General features: G+C 33.3%; 1 protein-coding gene across 1 annotated transcript; it reads left to right on the top strand.

The window, feature by feature from the left end:
- Positions 1 to 10,169: 10,169 nt before the first annotated feature.
- On the top strand, positions 10,170 to 13,008 carry LOC137713781 (basic helix-loop-helix protein 80-like). The gene is made up of 8 exons (XM_068453132.1): positions 10,170 to 10,663; positions 10,890 to 11,075; positions 11,196 to 11,261; positions 11,374 to 11,442; positions 11,550 to 11,633; positions 11,821 to 12,018; positions 12,162 to 12,299; positions 12,648 to 13,008. Exons 1-7 carry the CDS (start codon positions 10,295 to 10,297, stop codon positions 12,255 to 12,257), a joined length of 1,068 nt encoding a protein of 355 aa, XP_068309233.1. The 5' UTR covers positions 10,170 to 10,294; the 3' UTR covers positions 12,258 to 12,299; positions 12,648 to 13,008.
- Positions 13,009 to 19,456: the final 6,448 nt, after the last annotated feature.

The following is a 19,456-nucleotide window of genomic DNA, read 5'->3' on the forward strand; positions in this document are numbered from 1 at the left end:
ATGTAGTAATGGAGATGATGAAGAATGGTAAGTTTGGCTATAAAAGAGGGAATGTCGAGTTTGTCTAGTTCGATGGTGGGGGTGTGGAAGAAAAAGTGGTCTCTTTTGGTGCCGAATAAAATTAGATTCTTTATTTGGAAGGCATGTCAAAAGGCGTTGGTAGTGAGGCATAATTTGGAGCGACGACGGATTCAGGTTATGAATAAGTGTGAATTATGTGGTGCACTTGACGAAACTGAGGCTCACCTGTTCTTTTGGTATGAATTTAGTCACGCTTTCTGGTCTGGGACATCTTTGCAAATTGATATGGCATCTATGGGGGCGAATGATTTTCTGAAGGGTTGGCAGAAGTTGGTAGAGCGAATGGATAAGGAGGTGAATGCGGAGTTGGTACTACAGCATGGCGCGTTTGATTTATGGTGAATTTGGAAGCGTAAGAATGAAGCTATATTAAATGGAAATAAAATCCTACCCCATGTTGCAATTGATTTATGACACCAGCAAGTCATCGAGTTCAATGAGGCTATGGTAGTGGAGGTGGGGGAGAAACAAAAGAGTAGGGACCCAAATGTGGGTAGTAGTGAGACAGATGGGGTTGGGGGTGATGGATTCACATGGACGAAACCCTTATTTGGCATTTTAAAGCTTAACTATGATGCTGCATGGCAGAAAGCTACGAAGGTGGGTGGTATAGGTTGGAGGGATTTCCAAAGCTTGAGAGAGGCATGGGTGGGGAGCGTTTTGTTACTGCGATTATGGTAGAGGCTAAGGCGATTAGGCAAGGGATGGAGATGATTATTGCTAGTGATGTTATGAAGCCTGGGATTAGGTTAGTGGTGGAATCAGACTCAAAGGGGTTGATCCAAATGATTAACAAGGAGGCCACAGTTGATGTGGCACTCGATGTTTATCTCCAAGATATTTGGACGATGGCGAGCTTGTTCCAGTTAGTGAAGTTTTGCTTTATCCTTCGGCAATTTATTCGTGTAGCTCATTTGGTGGCAACGCATGTAGTTAAGCATGGTGGGAGATTTGGTTGGGATGAGTTAGGTCACTACTACAAAATTATCTATTGTTGGCGGTCCAAAAATCGACAAGAAACATATATTACTGTCGAATATTGTGCAAAATCCGACAGAAAATGGATGCAGTGGCGGATAAAATAAGCGACAAATTTGCCAGCGTCAGGAAATGAATTTTCCAACAGAAAATACTCTAAAACCGACATAACTTGTGTCAGATAGAACCGACAGAAAATATATTAATAATGAATAAATAAGAGCATTTTCTGTCGGATAAAACCGACAGAAAATACATATAACCGACAAAAATTATGTTAGCTATAACCGACAGGAAATATTAATAATGAATAAGTAAAGCATTCTCTATCGGATAAATCCGACAGCAAATATATTAATAATAAAAAAAATAAAAAGGACAAGAGAGCATTCTCCCTTCTTCTCGTTGAGCATTCTTCTCCCCCTCTGCTCAAAATCAGAATCTACAGCTAATATACAACCAGAAAAACCTGCTTGAACCCCCATGCACGATGGAATTTGAAGCTCAAATTCAAAAGATCCAAAACCCAACTCCACCAACCTTCTTCCCAAACACAAAACACAACAATCCATCTGAGAAAAACAAAAGAGAAAACCCACATCTTCCACTAGGAAACAAAACCTTTCATGTAATGGACAAAAACAAAGGAAAACATAAACAAAAATCAACCCTAAAACAGGCGAAACCAAGAGTTAAGATTACTTCCTCATCTTGTAGGTTTTTCTCTCCAGATGCTTCGGTCCCAAATTCCTATATACAGAGACTTGTCATTGGGACTCATTGATACACCGGATATCTCCCCAAAGAAATCAATCTCTCGCCGCACTTTGTAATCTGCCTTTGTGCTATATATATATATATATATATATATATATATATATATATATATATATATATGCACAAAATCTGCAGGTTCCGCGACCACCATGAACTAACCATCTGATGAAATTGAACAGTACTTCGTTAAAGTTCCCACTATTGAAGCATAGTATCAAGTTCAATTCAAGTATTCAAACAAAGCATTCAAAATGCGCACTCAAATGCAAACACAGAGCAACACATTTCAACTAATATCAATAAATTTAAGGTATGATTAAGGATCGAAACAAACAAATTCCAAAGACCTCATTTTCTTTTAGAAAAATCCAGAACCCCTAGATTCCTAAATTGAAATTAAAACCAGAACAAAGCAAAAATCACACCCGAACCCAAGGCGAGAAACGGAGAAATAAAAAACGGAGCAGAGAAATTACCAGAAACGGAGGACGAGATGGGATGAGGGCGAGGATAAGTGGAGGGTATCGGAGGCAGAACTATCGAGGGCGTAGGGTCTAAAGCAGAGATGAGGTTATCGGTGACGGAGGCGAGCTTGGGATTCTGGCGTTTGAGCTTAACAGTGTAGGAGGACGAGGACTGCGAAGAGGCGGCAGTGGCTAGGGCGGTGATGGAGGAAATGGTCTTGGTGCAATCGGAGAGACGGTTTGGGGCTTTCAGTCTTCTTTTGGATGGCTCAGCTTCCATTTCTTTTTTCTACTAAAATTTTAAATTCCCCCCCCCCCCAAAAAAAATTTGTTACGATTTTAAAAAATAAAATAATAATTGTTTGGTTTAATAAATAAATAAATAATATGTATTTAAATAGAATACATATTTAAAAATTAAATAAATAATTGTTTGATTTAATAGATAATAACGCATGTAAAATATGTGATAAAGAAACAAAAAGATAATTGTACAATGAAAATGTCATCACACAAACTAAATATTGTCTAACCAATACTTAATAGAAGTATAATATTAACTTTAAGTGTTTGTTTAATCTGCCATTTTGACGCAATATGCATTCTATGAAACTTTTTTCAACGATCAAACCGTCAAACTTAGTTGTACACACTCCGAGATTGCATACATAAAAAATCATAAAAAACAAACATTCAGAGATTACATAACGGAACAAAAGTTTTCGACGGTTATAAACGAAAAATCACAATTTAACGGTTATTTTAGCTCCGATTTTGATGACTTTTTACAACTACACTCCTCGACCTTATAAGAATGTAATGAATAAATTTGATCTTTAATTTAAAATATTTACACTAGTAGATATCACAAAATCTTATTTTATACTTAATAGAAGTATAATATTAACTCCAAGTGTTTGTTTAATCTACTGTTTTGACGCAATATGCATTCTACGAAACTTTTTTCAACGATCCAACCATCAAACTTATTTGTACACACTCCGAAATTACATACTTAAAAAATCGTAAAAAATAAACATTCAGAGACTATGTAACAGAACAAAAGTTTTCGACGGTTATAAATGAAAAATCACAATTTAACGGTTATTTTAGATCCGATTTTGATGATTTTTTACAACTACACTCCTCGACCTTATAAGAATGTAATGAATAAATTTGATCTTTAATTTAAAATATTTACACTAGTAGATATCACAAAATCTTATTTTATACTTAATAGAAGTGTAATATTAACTCTAAGTGTTTGTTTAATCTACCGTTTTGACGCAATATGCATTTTATGAAACTTTTTTCAACGATCCAACCGTCAAACTTATTTGTACACACTCCGAGATTGCATACTTAAAAAATCGTAAAAAACAAACATTCAGATATTACGTAACAGAACAAAAGTTTTCGACGATTATAAACAAAAAATCACAATTTAATTGGTTATTTTAGCTCCGATTTTGATGATTTTTTATAGCTACACTCCTCAATCCTATAGGAATGCACTGAACGAATTCGATCTTCAATTTAAAATATTTAGACTAAAGGATATCACAAAATCTTATTTTAAACTTGATGAGGAAGTATAACATTAACTCTAAGTGTTTGTTTAATCAACCATTTTGATGCGATACGCTATCTACGAAACTTTTTTCAACGATCCAACCGTCAAAAGTTGTCGATGGTTATAAACGAAAAATCACAATTTAACGGTTATTTTAGCTCCGATTTTGATGATTTTTTGCAGCTACACTCCTCGATCCTATAAGAATGCAATGAATGAATTCGATCTTCAATTTACAATATTTACACTAGTGGATAAATCTTATTGTATACTTAATGGAAGTATAACATTAACTCTTAAGTGTTTGTTAAATCTATCAATTTGATAGGATATGCATTCTATGAAACTAGTTTCAACGATCCAACTATCAAATACGTTTGTATATACTCCGAGATAGCATTTGTAAAAAATCGCAAAAAAAAAAAAACATTCAGAGATTATTCTGGTGGCCGTCCAAAATTTTACTTTGTTCGTGTCGATTATATCCAACCGAGCCATGAGTGAAAAAAAAATATTAAAAACATGTGTTTATTTATTTATTTTTAATAAATATAACATTTTAAAATAATAAAATCAGACATGATAGAGTACCCCAGATGTTCAAGTGTGTTTTTGTGCCAGACAATGTGCTTTGTGACGCATTGAAAAAAATTGTTTGAATTTCTTTGTATCTTATTGCTTGCCTGTGAGGGAATTTCTTTGTATCTTGTTGCTTGCCTGTAAGTGCCAGACATAGAGCTTCAGATTGTAGTTTGTTGTTTTTATTCTCTCAGAAAATTTATGGCTAGTGGGAATTGGGTTCATTAGACTTTAGGGTCATGAGTGAAAAAAAAAATATTTAAAATATGTGTTTATTTATTTATTTTTAATCAATATAACATTTTAAAATAATAAAATTTTCATTTCTGTCATTTATAACCGCCAAAATACTAAAATAATAACCGACAGAAAGTAAAATAATAAAATAGTAAATTTCTGTCGGTTATAATCGCCACCATTAAACCAGAATCCGCCACTAAATATCCGTCGGGATTTTATGTCGGATATAACCAACAGGATTTTTCTAATATCCGTCACCATCATCCGCCATCGAAAACTAATATTGTAGTAGTGGGTCCTGAGTTTCTTTTTAATATTTTAGTAAAAGATGCAATTGTAATCGTTTTCTGCCGATCTTATTAGCTCATGAGTTTGGACTTCTTAAAGTTTATTGGGTGCCAAGCTACATGCACCGACTTTGTCTTTATTTGCAGGACTAGAATATGAGAACGGTGACAATATACCAGAAGGACAACCGCACTTCACGCGTAATAGACTCAGTTACAGCCAATCAAGATGCTATTTACACCCATCAATATACATGCACCCACCACAACCAACGCAGCACCAACCAGTCAGAGTTGCAAAAAATTATCCAAAGGGCTGGACGAAGGGACATCTGCAGGTTCTTTTAGGAGGAAGAAGAAGAAGGGAAAAAATAAATAAAGCAAGGAAAATGTGCTCAAATTATTATGGTTTCCAGTTGTCTCTTTATTATTGGCTTCTGGTTAGGTCTAGCTAGTCAACATGTTGCATTTAATAGAAGATCTCAGTCGTTTACCTAAGCAAGGACCGGCCAAACTAGCCATTTAAAGAGGTGGACGGCCAAGATCTAATCAGTTTCAGACTGACCAAATTTTGAGGATATATTTTTCTTGCATGGAGGAATTGATGGGATGGAAGTCTAGGGTTCGAATAAATGATGAGGCTGAAAGTTCAAATTTTGTCAGAGAATCCAGGCAAATTACCAACTTAAGTGAAGTTAGATCTTCTTACATATAATACTAGAGCAAATTAAAGAAAATGAAGTTATGAAAATAGTAAAGTATTATAGAATATCTTCGACTGGAAATAAAGTATTATCAAATTCGTCATTCACGAGAAAAAGAATAATTTTAAACTTGAGTATTAAGTGGTCTAACACATGATTTTATATTGTTAAATTAGTGATACTCACCTAGGTCTTCATTTTGAAGACGGTTGTAGTCGTTGTTAATAAGAATTATTAGATCAATCTACCTATAGATTAACTTATAAGCTTAAACTATCTCTCTTATACCTAATCAAAATCCGCATTATCTTTCCCCACCTAACAACAAAAATTCTCTATAATTCCTACTTTACCCATGTACAACTTTTCTATTCAATTTGAAAAACCTAAAAATTAGAATCGACGCCACAACCAAACCTCCCTCGTACGGCGCCACCACCTCACCCTTCTCATTCTCTCAGGTCGTCTAACGCATTGGAACACACAACCCATTCGGTTATCTTTGATTCTCCAACAAATTGTTCACGTCATCCGCCAATAATAACAAATTGGATGAAAAATAAAAAAAAAAACTTAACGTTGGGGTTGAGATTGGCCAATTTTAAATAGTTTAGAAAGTGAATTGGTTAAAAAAGGATAGTGCTATTAACACATTCATTTTTACCTTCCACACTTCTTTGTTAATTTTGATTATTGATCTTCTTCAATTTATTTATTCTGACGATTAAAAATTGAAAATAGTGTATGAGAAGTAAAAATTAGTATGTGGATAGCACTACGTGTTAAAAAATAGTTAAACAGGTAGATTGACACTAACATAATAGTTTAGGGTAGTAAAGAGCAATTCACCTTTTGGTGAAATGTTAATTGTGCATTTCATTCTTTGGTGAGGACAAGTGACCACTGTCATAGGTACAAAAATGGAGAGAAAAATAGGGCATTATTAGAAACGTCTGAATGAATGATGCTTTCATGGTAGTGCATGCAGACGCACGGCACAGAGAGCTCCTGGCTGAAAGATACCTTACAATTCACGAATCCAATTCAATCATGAGGATGCTGCTGCCGTTTTTATTTTTTATTTTTCTATAATGTTAGAATAAAAATTGATGTAGAATTCTGAATTGACAAAGAGTATGAAAAGTCTCATTTTTAGCGCATTTCTCTTTTCTTTTTTGTCGAAACGATGATGCTTTTTTCACTTTTCATGCAGTGAGAGAAATGAACGCAAACACATACATGCATACAGTACAGAGTTTCCCCTTAAGATGGTATTACCAAAGTTGAAATAAAAGAGCAAGGCAAAAGAAGCAAAGAACCCTAAGACTTACGTCACATGTACACGTACCTACGCGTGGACTCTGGTTCATGCACTTCGCTTGTCATCGCCGGAAGGCAATCTGAAACCTTTTTTTTTGTCCTTTTGACAATATATAACTTAAAGGCGTCATGAATTGTTGAGAAATTAACAAAATTTAAAAAGGTAAAAGGTTCAAATTTCAACTAATTCATATCATGTCATCAACAAAAATTCATATCAATTTTTTTTGTCAATCTTTAACAAAATTCATATCAATCATTAACAAAATTTCATATTGAGTTATCAATTAAATAAAATTAGGAATTTAAATAACTAAAATTTGAAAAACTAGGGATTTACCCTAAAATTTGACTGTGGCTGGTGGTGACTGACGACGACTTGGAGCCGTGGAGGGCGACGATGCGCGGTGGTCAATTGGCTGGCAGCGGAGGCGGTTGCCTGCCGCCGCCTACTTCCAAAAGGGGACGCACACGCAGCCTTCTTTTTGTTCGCGGTGAGATCTTGGCATGATGGGGGATAAGTGGTCCCCCGTTTCATTATATATATAAATTTAATCGAAAAAACGACGCCGTTCTTTAAAAAAAATATATATATATTGTATGTTCTAAATAATGTGGTCTAGGTTTAAAAAAATGAAAACTAATGAAAATGATTTGAAAACTTTGAGTTTTAACTATAAAGACAAAATAAAGGGTAAAATGATTGGTATCATGATTGATTTTTTAATGTAAAAATGTAATATTTCGTTAAAGTGAACAATACTAGAAGTTTTACGTTAAAGTTCCCTTAAACTTGCAATCAAGGACAACTTGATCTTAAATATATCAACATTCAACAGTTGATACATGTGCAATGCAAAAATGCCGGTCTAGCGACAATGCGAAAATGTTGATCGCCGGGCAACGCAAAAATAGGGTAACTTGCACGGCTGACTCTGTAGCGAAAGTCTCTATTATTTGTGTTGATGGCCCAGCACTGGGGGAACCTAATGCTGTATCGTCTACGGCCTAAACAATGGGGGACCTTCAGGACATGCCCTAAGAATAGGGTACCCATAGCGTAGTCGGTGGACCTAATTTGTTCCTATTAAGGAAACTCGTCTAAATTAATCCCTAATTGGTAATACGCATCCATATCTTTAATTTTTAACACATCCATATGTTTAATTCCGGATTGACAAAAAAGTACAAGAAACTCTCTTAAAAGTAGGACTCTCTATGTATTTTTTGTCACCTCATGTTTTCTACACAATATTTTATAATGTTGGGAAGAGAATTGACGTTAAACTGTGAGGTGTTAGAAAGTCCATGTACCATTTCTCACCCCGTGACATGAGTTCAGCCATATATGATCATGATTCACTTTTATTTATTTTTATAAAACCTCGATGGTACAAGGTAATTTTATTGATATGAAAAGAAAAAAAAAATTACACTTAGACAAAATTTATCTTAATTCAACTTATTAATGATCTTTCGCAAAACTCTTATGCAAATACAAATGCGTTCGAACCATTAGATTGATAGATCACCTTAATTTCTCTATTAAGGTATAGACCAATATTGCATGGTTTAAATAGTATTCCAACACAATGCGAATTCTATTGTACACAAATCCTTGTTTTTTGTAAGTGATTGATTCACTTCAAATGCCATAGGATTGGAACCCCATATCTCAAAAAAGAAGTTATGTAAAATTACAAGAGGATAAGAGGCTGGAGGTATATATTTTGGAGGTGGATTGTCTGCCTTCTCATTTCCATACTCTTCCCATGCCCTTCTGTGATGTGTGATCACGGTTAAGCCACGTCAACATTTTATATTCCTATTACTTTTTGTTTTATTATTTCTATAAATTGTTTTATTATTTCTATAAAAAATTAATATAAAATATTGATGTAATTTAATCATAACCACATAAACAAAAAAACATAAAAAATTATGAAAATAGAAGGACAGAGAATCTATCTCTATATATTTTTGGTGCAACAAGAGAAAACGTTGGATTATAATTAAATTCAAGACATAGGCAGTACGTACTTCACCAAACTGATAAAAAAAATCATCATAGCTAGCCCTTTATCTCAAATAATGTCAGAAAAATCAGAAGAAAATTAGGGGTAAATGTTCAATGTTTCCTCTCTTTCTTATTTACTTCTCTTACTTTCTACTGAGTATTGATAGTGATATTTTCTCATTGATGGTACCCGTCGATCGGTTGCGTTTAGTCTCAGTCTGCGTAGTGCAATTGTTTCTGTTCATGTACATGGACATCTTACTTCATTTTTAACCAAATAGTTAATACCGAAATGATATGACGGTAAAAGAGTCTCAAATCAGTGAAAGGAAAAACTTAGTAAGAACTTATAGAGAGTCCCACATCCTCACAAGTACAAAAGATGCCCCAGCTAGTGAACATGAAAAAAGTAGATTAACGATGTTTTAGTCCTTTGCTAATTAAAATGGTCACCTCATTAGTTTTACAGAAGCTTAGCCATGTTGTTATGTATAACTCTTGACCAATTTTACCATATTGAAGTGCTTCTAGTACGTTTGACGTTAAACGTTAAAAGTGTTTAAAGATTATAAAAGCACATTTAAGCTTTTATTTTTGTAAGAAGCATGTATTACTTTTTTATACACCTTTTAGAGTAAAAAATGCTTTTAATTAAATACATTTTCGAAAAGTATTTGAATTTTGATACAATTTACATGGTCAGTATAAAACATATTTTACTGTGAAAGACTTATAGCTGAAATGATTAAAAGTTGCATGTGATTCTTCTATTTCACAATATTACTTGTATCAAAAGAAAAAAACATATTTAGTTTTATATACAGTCAAAATTAAGTAATATATATACCCCCATAGTTGATAGTATAAGCTATTTATTTTTCTCTGTTTTTTTTTGTTTTTTTCTTTTATACACAACCATACCTATAGGTATATTTATGTAGAGAGAGAAAAAAAAGATAGAAAGGGATTGATGAGATAAGACTGGTCAAATGTACAGAAAAAAATTTGCATGGGAATGAGTTACCAAAAGATTTTATACATCTTTTGGATGTCTCCCTTCTCTCCACTTCCCGGCCCCTCCTTACCTTTATATAAGCCACTTCCCACTCGGTTTCTCGCAGACAACCCACTTTTCTTGACTTGCTCCTTCTCTCTCTCTCTCTCTCTCTCTCTCGCTCTCCCTCTTCTATCACTTTCTTTCATACAACTCTCTCAACCATTTTTCCAATTTTTCAAAAGCTCTCTCTCTCTCCAGATATATATATTGTTATACAATGGCAGCCTTTTCATACAATGGCAGCCTTGACTCAATTTTCTTGCCCAACGCTCCGGCTACCAATGACATCATCATTTACAGTAACTTCTTTTCCCCATCTGAGCCTTTAACCCGGGAAATTCAAGCTGATAATAATTCAAGAGCTGTTGAAAGCAGCTGCACTATGGATCACAGCTCCACTCATAAGGTTGCTTTTAGTGACAATGAGAATGAGCCTTCTGTGACAAAAAACAAGAGCACAGAGTCCTCAACTGTTGTGGATGTGGATAGGCTTGAAATTGGTGAGCAGGTCACTCAGAAAGTAACTCCTATGGACAAGAAGAGAAAATTCAGAATTGGGTCATCCTTCAAATCTGCTCAATCCAAGGTATTTATATAATATATATATATATATATATATATATATATATATATAGATAGTGAATACATGGTCTCTAAGATGGTCTTATATCTGTCGCGTGCAACAAAACAGGGTACCTGCTATAAAACTGGTCTTGTATGTGTAAATTTTCCTTTTTCCATGTGAGTTCTACAGAATTTCAGATATTAATTGATGGAAATTTGGGGGGTTTAATGGTGATGTACTCCACTAGGGCACTCAAGAGCATAAGGGAAAGAAGCAAAAGAAGATTGGTGGCGGTACCAAGAAAGCTGAGGAAAAGAAGATTAAATCAGATAAAAAAGACCAGGTGAAAGTAAGAGAAGAACCTCCAACTGGCTACATTCATGTTAGAGCAAGGAGGGGTGAGGCTACAGATAGTCACAGCCTTGCAGAAAGGGTACACAAAATATGAAATTTCATTAAACATACCCAACAGTTTATTTCCCAAAATTGTTGTCGTGCCCACCATTTTATTATATCTCATAATTGCGTATTCTTTTTTTCTCTGGTTTTTTAGGTAAGAAGAGAGAAAATTAGTGAGAGGATGAAGATGCTGCAAAAACTTGTCCCTGGCTGTGACAAGGTGGAACCAGCTTCTCTCTCTCTTGCTTATTTGTCATTACCTTATTTGTATATATTATGTAATTTTTCTGACTAGATTCATGTGATTGATCTTTTTATTATAAATAAATTAGGTAACTGGAAGGGCAGTCATGCTGGATGAAATTATCAATTATGTTCAGTCCCTACAAAATCAAGTGGAGGTACAGTTTTTACTGTGATATCCGTGCACATACATGTTAATTTATTATCTTAATTGAATATGTGATTTAACCAATTGTTTCTAATTATTTTTTTCTTTTTCGATCAGTTCCTCTCACTGAAACTTGCTTCTTCGAATCCAATGTTCTTTGAATTTGGAATGGACATGGGTGCTTTAGTGGTTAAACCAGAGGTACATAGTTAAAAAGTATCAGTTATGTTCAATTCCACTTCACATCGTTTTCAAACACAGGAATGAAAATCTTCCGTTCGTATCTAATCGGAATAGAGACACGAGAGTTTCATTCTCAAAAAACCTAATTCATGAACCAAAAATTACTAATGTAATTACAATTCGGTTTTTATTTTTTGCCATGCAGAGATTGTGTAGCATGGAATCACCATATCCACCTGCGCAACAATGCAACCCAATACAGTCCTCACCTTTTGCTGATACATCCACCAACATCACTGCCACCACTGCCGCTGCCACTGCCGCCATCACCACAAATAACAACTATCACTTTCTGGACAATTCAGCTTCACATCTACTTCAAAGGCCAAATACCTTCTCTCAGGTATATATTTCTGACTTAATTTGTTGACCCAATTTCAATTTTTCTTTTGAAAATCACTTAAACAAATGTTAATTAATGAATTATTAATTAATACTATTTTTTTCTAACCTTGAGGTTCATGACAAAACATATATCGTTTTCAGGACAGTGAGAGCTTGTTGTGGGATGTGGAAGATCAAAGACAAAACTTTCATAATCCATGTGGTTTCAGCAACAGCAACTTGTGTTCTTTCAATTAATTATAATGCAAAAAAGCTGCCCCACAAGCATACCAGCATATGGTTGGCCCTCATTTCCTTTCTCGTACTTAAAAACAAGTACATAATTATACACAAATTGATAAGATTATTACTAGTTAAATCAATGTAATACCACGTACTTGTGTTTATTATAGCCTTTAATCATTGTACGAAACTTTTACTGTACTCCGATGTATAAGATCTTGATCAATGAATTATTCAGTGCATTAGATCTTTGTCAATGAATTCTTGATGAATGACCAATTGCCAAAAATCATTTCGTATAGAATCCACCGAAACATATTAAAAAAACCATAATTTTGTTATTGTCCACCTTGTTGACTTATATAACTTACAAAGCTCTCTTCTTTTTTTAATTGGTCTTTCCAGTTTGTGAAGAGACTACAAGAAAGCAGCAAAAAACCGAGAAAAAGAAAACCAGACGTGGAAAATGAATCAAAAACTTAAGGTTCTCTTTTTTACAGTTCCATTGGAGTGGGAGCTTTGAACATGAATAAAGGTCAGCAAGCAATACCAGTGGATGCAGAAGAACACAAAAGGACAACAGATAGCAACCGACCAATGAAAGACCAAATCTTTTTCTAGATCCCTTGCCTTATATTATCCAATGCACAAATTCCAAGGCCCCGTAGCCATATGGTGGTGGTGAAAAATTGGAATTTTAATATGTAAAGGAAGAATATTATATTGACCATTAAATGTATTTGACCAATTCCTATGGTTTCAGTTATTCTAGTTATTTCAGTTATTTTTTTAACCGTGTTTTTTTGTGGTGCGTGAATTGAGAAAGTAAAACCCTAAAAGTAGGGTTGTTTGATTCTGTTGCTGTAGGCTTGCAGTTGACATGACTGGTTATGCAGTTGTTGTTTGTGGAATCTTTTTGGTCTTGTTTTGGCGTTATTGTGAGACTGATCGGTTTCTCTGATGACCTGAGGTTAATTCCCCCAAATTATCCACCCGACGGTTCTAGGCAGAACCATCCGTTGAGCTTAATTAGACCAGCAGCTAAACAGTGCGTATAAGTGACCTACATCTCACTTACCCAGAAGAAAAAAAAAAAGGCTAACTAATTTCCATGTTGAGGCATGCGAGGTAGCTTGAACTTGTCATTGTAAGTTTTTTTTATATGACCAATACGATAAAATTAAGAAAATCAAACTTAAGATGTCGAATGCACGAAGAGAACATCTTAACCAATTGAGTTTTTTAACCAAATGTTTTTCATGTAAAGAAAAATTCATAAATCCGCACACTGTATGGAAGTGATTGTAAGAATTCGAGTGACCGTTCATAAAATTTTGCAGAGGACCACATTCATTGATTTCTTTGAATTGATAAAGTCACATGACAGTCATATGCTGGGCTGCAATTAAATGCTTTTACTAGATAGACCAATCAAGAAGTAATTGTTCTGGTAGTAATTAACTGAATCTAAGAAATAAACAAACCCGGGAAACATGGCAGGCTATTGTAACAATGTTTCACCAAAGGAACGACAATTATGATTTGGAGGAAAATAAATAAACATATAAAAGTTTCAGGGGATCTCAAGCACATTAAAAATGATTTACTTAATTTAGAGTCATATGATACACTGTTGTATGTGATGCACCAATTTTATACACACGCAAACTTAGTCATCCATTAAAATAAAACATCTCATATATTGATGCATTATAGAATTTCGCTTAAATTTAAAATAAAAAAATGAGGAGTAAGTAAAATATTAATGCAGAGAATATTTGAATATTGGCCTCTCACTAGTAAAAAAAACCCTTGTGTGATCAAATTTTGCGTGACGAAACACACATCGTTGTGCAAAGTGACTTTGCGCGATGAAACTCCAAACTTCCTCACGCAAAATCTTGCACGACAAAAAACACATCGTCACACAAAGTGACTTTGCGCGACGAAATTCTAAGCTTCGTTGCCCAAAATCTTGCTCGACGAAAAATATATCGTCGCGCAAAGTCTTTAAAAAAATAATTTTTTTTTTTTTTACATCTTTGTGCGACATAATTCAAATATTTCGTCGCCTAAACCAATTTATTTTCTTTTTTTTATTTTGTACGCATAACACTTAAGAAATTGAACGGTATATATATTTATTAAGTAGCTTTAAGTTTATTATTGTAGTTCAAATCGAGCTTTTGTTAGAAAAATATATTATCATAGTTCGGATCAAATTTTTGTTAGAAAGATATATTTTAAATTGACGATCGAATTAGTTCATTGTATTCATATAGCGTCAAGGAGTGTAGCTGTAAAAAAATCATCAAAATTGAAGTTAAAATAACCGTTAAATCGTGATTTTTCATTTACAACCGTAAAAAAGTTTTGTCTCGTTGCTTGATCTCTGAATGTTTGTTTTTTGTGATTTTTGGTGTATATGATCTCGAAGTATATACAAACAAGTTTGACAGTTGGATCGTTGAAACTAGTTTCGTAGAATGCGTATCCCATCAAAACAATAGATTCACTAACACTTAGAGTTTACTTATATTTTCATTAAGTATAACATAAGATTTTGTGGTTTCCACTAGTGTAAATATTTTAAATTGAAGATCGAATTTAGTCATTGTATTCATATAGTGTCAAGAAGTGTAGCTGTAAAAAAAATCATCAAAATCGGAGTTAAAATAACCGTTAAATCGTGATTTTTCGTTTATAACCGTCGAAAAGTTTTGTCCCATTACTTGATCTCTGAATGTTTGTTTTTTGGTATTTTTGGTGTATATGATCTCAAAATATATACAAACAAGTTTGACGGTTGGATCGTTGAAACTAATTTCGTAGAATGCATATCCCATTAAAACAATAGATTCACTAACATTTAAAGGGTTTATTTATATTTTCATTAAGTATAACATAAGATTTTGTGGTATCCACTAGTGTAAATATTTTAAATTGAAGATCGAATTCAGTCATTGTATTCATATAGGGTCAAGGAGTGTAGCTGTAAAAAATCATCAAAATCAGAGTTAAAATAGCCCTTAAATCGTGATTTTTTGTTTATACCCGTCGAAAAGTTTTGTCCCGTTACTTGATCTTTAAATGTTTGTTTTTTGCGATTTTTGGCGTATGCGGTCCCAAAATATATACAAACAAGTTTGACGGTTGGATCGTTGAATGGTATGTGTGTGTGTGTGTGTGTGTGTGTGTGTGTATTAAGTAGCTTTAAATTTATTTATTTTGTACGTATAACACTTAAAAAATTGAATTGTATATATATTTATTAAGTAGCTTTAAATTTATTATTGTAGTGCGAATTGGGTTTTTGTTAGAAAAATATATTATTGTGGGTTTTAAAAAAAAATTGAATTTGAAGGGAGTAAAGTCACATTTTCAGTAAATTTTATTATTTATAAAAATTATTTTTATAAATTTTGCATGATGAACCAATAATTCGTTGCACAAAATCCTTAAATTTGGACGGGAGTCAAAAATGGGACGTGGGATTTTTTTTTAAGACTTTGCATGACCAAACTCTAAAAATTTGGGCGGCCACCAAAAATGGGACACGAGAATTTTTTTTTAAATTTTATTCAAGTGGTCAACAAAACTTTGCGTGACCAACACTTCGTCATGCAAAACTCTAAAAATTTAGGCGGGCACCAAAAATGGGCCGCGGAATTTTTTTTTAGTGGTCGCGCAAAACTTTGCGTGATCAATTTTTCGTCGCTCAAAACTTTGAGCGACCAATACTTCGTTGTGCAAAACTTTGCGCGACCAACACTTCGTCACGCAAAACTCTAAAATTTTGGGCAAGCAAAAAAATGGTACGTGGTAATTTTTTTTAAAACTTTGCGCGACCAATATTTCGTCACACAAACTCATATCCTTCGTCGCGCAAAGTGATACCATTTTTAAAACCAAAATAACTCATTCACAATTTTCTCAATGTCTTTCTCTACTCTTACCTCTCCTCTCTCTTTGCCTCTCCTCAAATCCGGCCCTCTCTCTCACACTCACTCCTCTCACTTAATCTCTCTTCTCTCTCTTCACTATCTCACACTCTCACTCACTCTCTCATCTCTCTCTCACTATCTCCTCTAATTCTCTCACATTCACTCCTCCCTCTCATTCTCACTCACTCTCAATCTTGCCAAAAGGTATATTCTCCCCAAATTTTTATTTTTTTTCATTAGAATATGTTTTTGGAGTTAGTTTTGAGTTTGGTGCGGGGTTTGGGGTTGAGTATAGGATGAGAAGTGGAGTTTGGGGTTGGATTTGGGGTATACCAATTTTAGGGGAGATTATGCCAATTTTATGTTATTATTTTGTTATCTAACCATATATAATTTTTTTTTTGTAGGGAATCGTCTAGACTTTGACGGCTAAAGTTGAGGATTATGACGCTATCGAAACATATCCCCCGCCACTACCACCACAATAGACTTGTATTAGGATTTTATTATTGTACTTTGTTAATTTATGTGTACATTTTGAATATATTATATATATTGGATAATTTGATCACTATTTTTCATATGTCAATTTAAATCAAAGTAATTAAAAAAATAAAATCAGACAATTAAATTAAATTTAAAAAGTAAAAATTCGAAAAATCTTGCACTACCAAATAATTCGTTGCATAAACAATTAATATAATTAAATTAATATAAGAGAAATAATAAAACAAAAAGTCAAAAATCTTGCGCGACAAAATAGTTCGTCACGAAAAATATTAAATTAATTTATTTTAATTTAAAATTTTTTAAATTTAAAATATTTCGTCGCGCAAAGCTTTGCGCAACATTATCTTTGCGCGACGAAGATTAATTTTCGTCGCGCAAACCCTATCATCACGAGCTTTGCGAGACGAACCATGTGCGACGAAATTGTACTTTGCGCAACAAACTTATTTCATCGCGCGAAGTGTTTTTGTAGTAGTGTCCTATACTATTTTGTAATTGATATGGTTAATTAAGGTATTTAGTTTTACGGTCTAATAATATTCCTCTTCACTTGTAAGTGAAATGTCTTGGGTTCGATTGTCGCCAAAGGCGAATTTGAACCACATTATTGCTAGCCCATTATGAGACTAACACCCCCCCTCCCCATTGTTTGTTAAAAAAAAAAAAATGGTTACAGTAAAAAACAAAAATAACTAAAATTAATTATTTACTAAATATGGCCCTGTAAATAGAACATATCCATAAACATAACTAATGACACATATATTAGTTTTGGAAATTCTCTTTTCCTTGGGATTGGTCGACATGCTTAAGCTGGTTCATGGAGGAAGACAATGCATGTGGTTTTTGTGTTCGACATACTTTTTACGTTGACCCACATGTTGTTGTCATTGACAATCAGTCGGACACATCCACTCTACTTGCATGGTTTCACCCTAAGAATTGCATATACTTCTAAAGCACATATGCTTCAAACGCGGTTAGCTAGTTAAGAACATTCACCTCATGCAATTGATGTTTCAAGTTCGGTGTTCTCCCAATATCATTGGTATCAGAAAAAACACGTATTGTTTTATGTATTCGACAGGTTCCAAAGAGAATAAAGTAAACCATGTTTGGCAATTATGTTGTTCAATAGTTGTCCAGGCTTCCAGTCCCATCTCTTGAAGCTGTGGAGCGCGGTGAGCCCAAGAAACAACCGATGGATGACTCCAACTTTGATTATTGCTTTTAATTTCATTCCTTTTTTCTTTTTTTTTTATCTTTCACAGGTGTTCATGAATCGAAAAGCATGCTATATATACATAGATATTTTCTTTATTATTTGATGTGATAACCGATATATACAACAAATGTTAACATACAACGAGATAAAGACGTGATATCTACACACATGGTATAAAAATGTAAATCCATAACATTTTTTTCATCCATAGATACACATATTGAGAAGGTCATACTCAAAAATAATATATCATGGCTATATATTGATTATTTCAGCAGGTTACCCTTATATCAAATCATGACCAATCAAAGGAGAATGCTGGCCTACAAAATTTAATTTTGTTTGGTATGCAAACCATTGCACATTTGCCATTTGGCTCAGCTGAAACAAGATGGCTGTTCCAAAAGTAAGCTCGGAAAAGATTAACACTACCACACCACATGATAAATCTCAAATCAAACTCTGGATAATTGATCCGAGTCTTAGTATCCTTAAGAACTAAGATATCAATGGAACCCTTTCATATTTCATTCATCTGAATCATCTCTACAAAAGAAGTATATATGCGTGTTTCCCCCATTGGGCCGTAATAAAACAAGGAAGACTTTGAATGCAGTTTCTAGCTACCAAAATTCTATGACTCAAACATTATTGGTTTTAATTTTTTATCGAAGTCTCTGACATTACTATATATTAATTCCATGTCGATTATTATATTTTTTTTATCTTAAAAATTGAAATTTGTAGTTGTTTGTATTAATGAGATTTTAAATAAAACCCATAATTTGTGAAATTGAAAATATTAAAAGATAAATTATACCTCCAACCTGTAGAAGAAAATTCATAATCAATAGAAAATCATGTTTTGCCATAAAAAGTATGTACATATATACACACACAAAACATGTTGTATACATATATAAATACATAAACATGGGTAAATTCATCAAAATGAACCAAAAATTATTGTACCATCAAATTTTTGTTAGATTCTTCAAACCCCCAATATGGGTATATTTTTCAAAAAAAAAAAAAAAAACAAAACAAAAAAGGAGATAGATGTTAGGCTTAATAACAGTAATAAATTTATTCGAATTAACTTGACATGAATTCATTCTCAAATCAACAAAAATGAATGTAACCATAAAAGTTTAAAAAATGAATTTGAAAATGTGAATGAATTTTACATAATAAAAAATGGGTACATTTTACATTTAAAAAATTAGTACATTTTATACATAACATCTATAAGAATGGGTAATTTTAAAGATTAAAAATTTACGAATGAGTAGATCTAAGATTAAAAATTGAAACCTTTTTATATAAATTATAGTACAAACTTATTTTAATTTTTTTTTTGTATTTTGGAAATGTTTAAAAAAAATTAATTAGGAGAATAATTACCATTTCCATTTAAACATTGTTTGTATCAATTTGTGTGTCTTGTATAGTTGCTAATTAGCAGCTGGAATCTTATCTAACTGTCGGTTATAATGAAAACCGAATCAAGTTTAAGAATGTTAATTAATCTTATC

This window comes from Pyrus communis, chromosome 13 (assembly GCF_963583255.1).
Source record: "Pyrus communis chromosome 13, drPyrComm1.1, whole genome shotgun sequence".
In the NCBI taxonomy this organism is placed as follows: Eukaryota; Viridiplantae; Streptophyta; class Magnoliopsida; order Rosales; family Rosaceae; genus Pyrus; species Pyrus communis.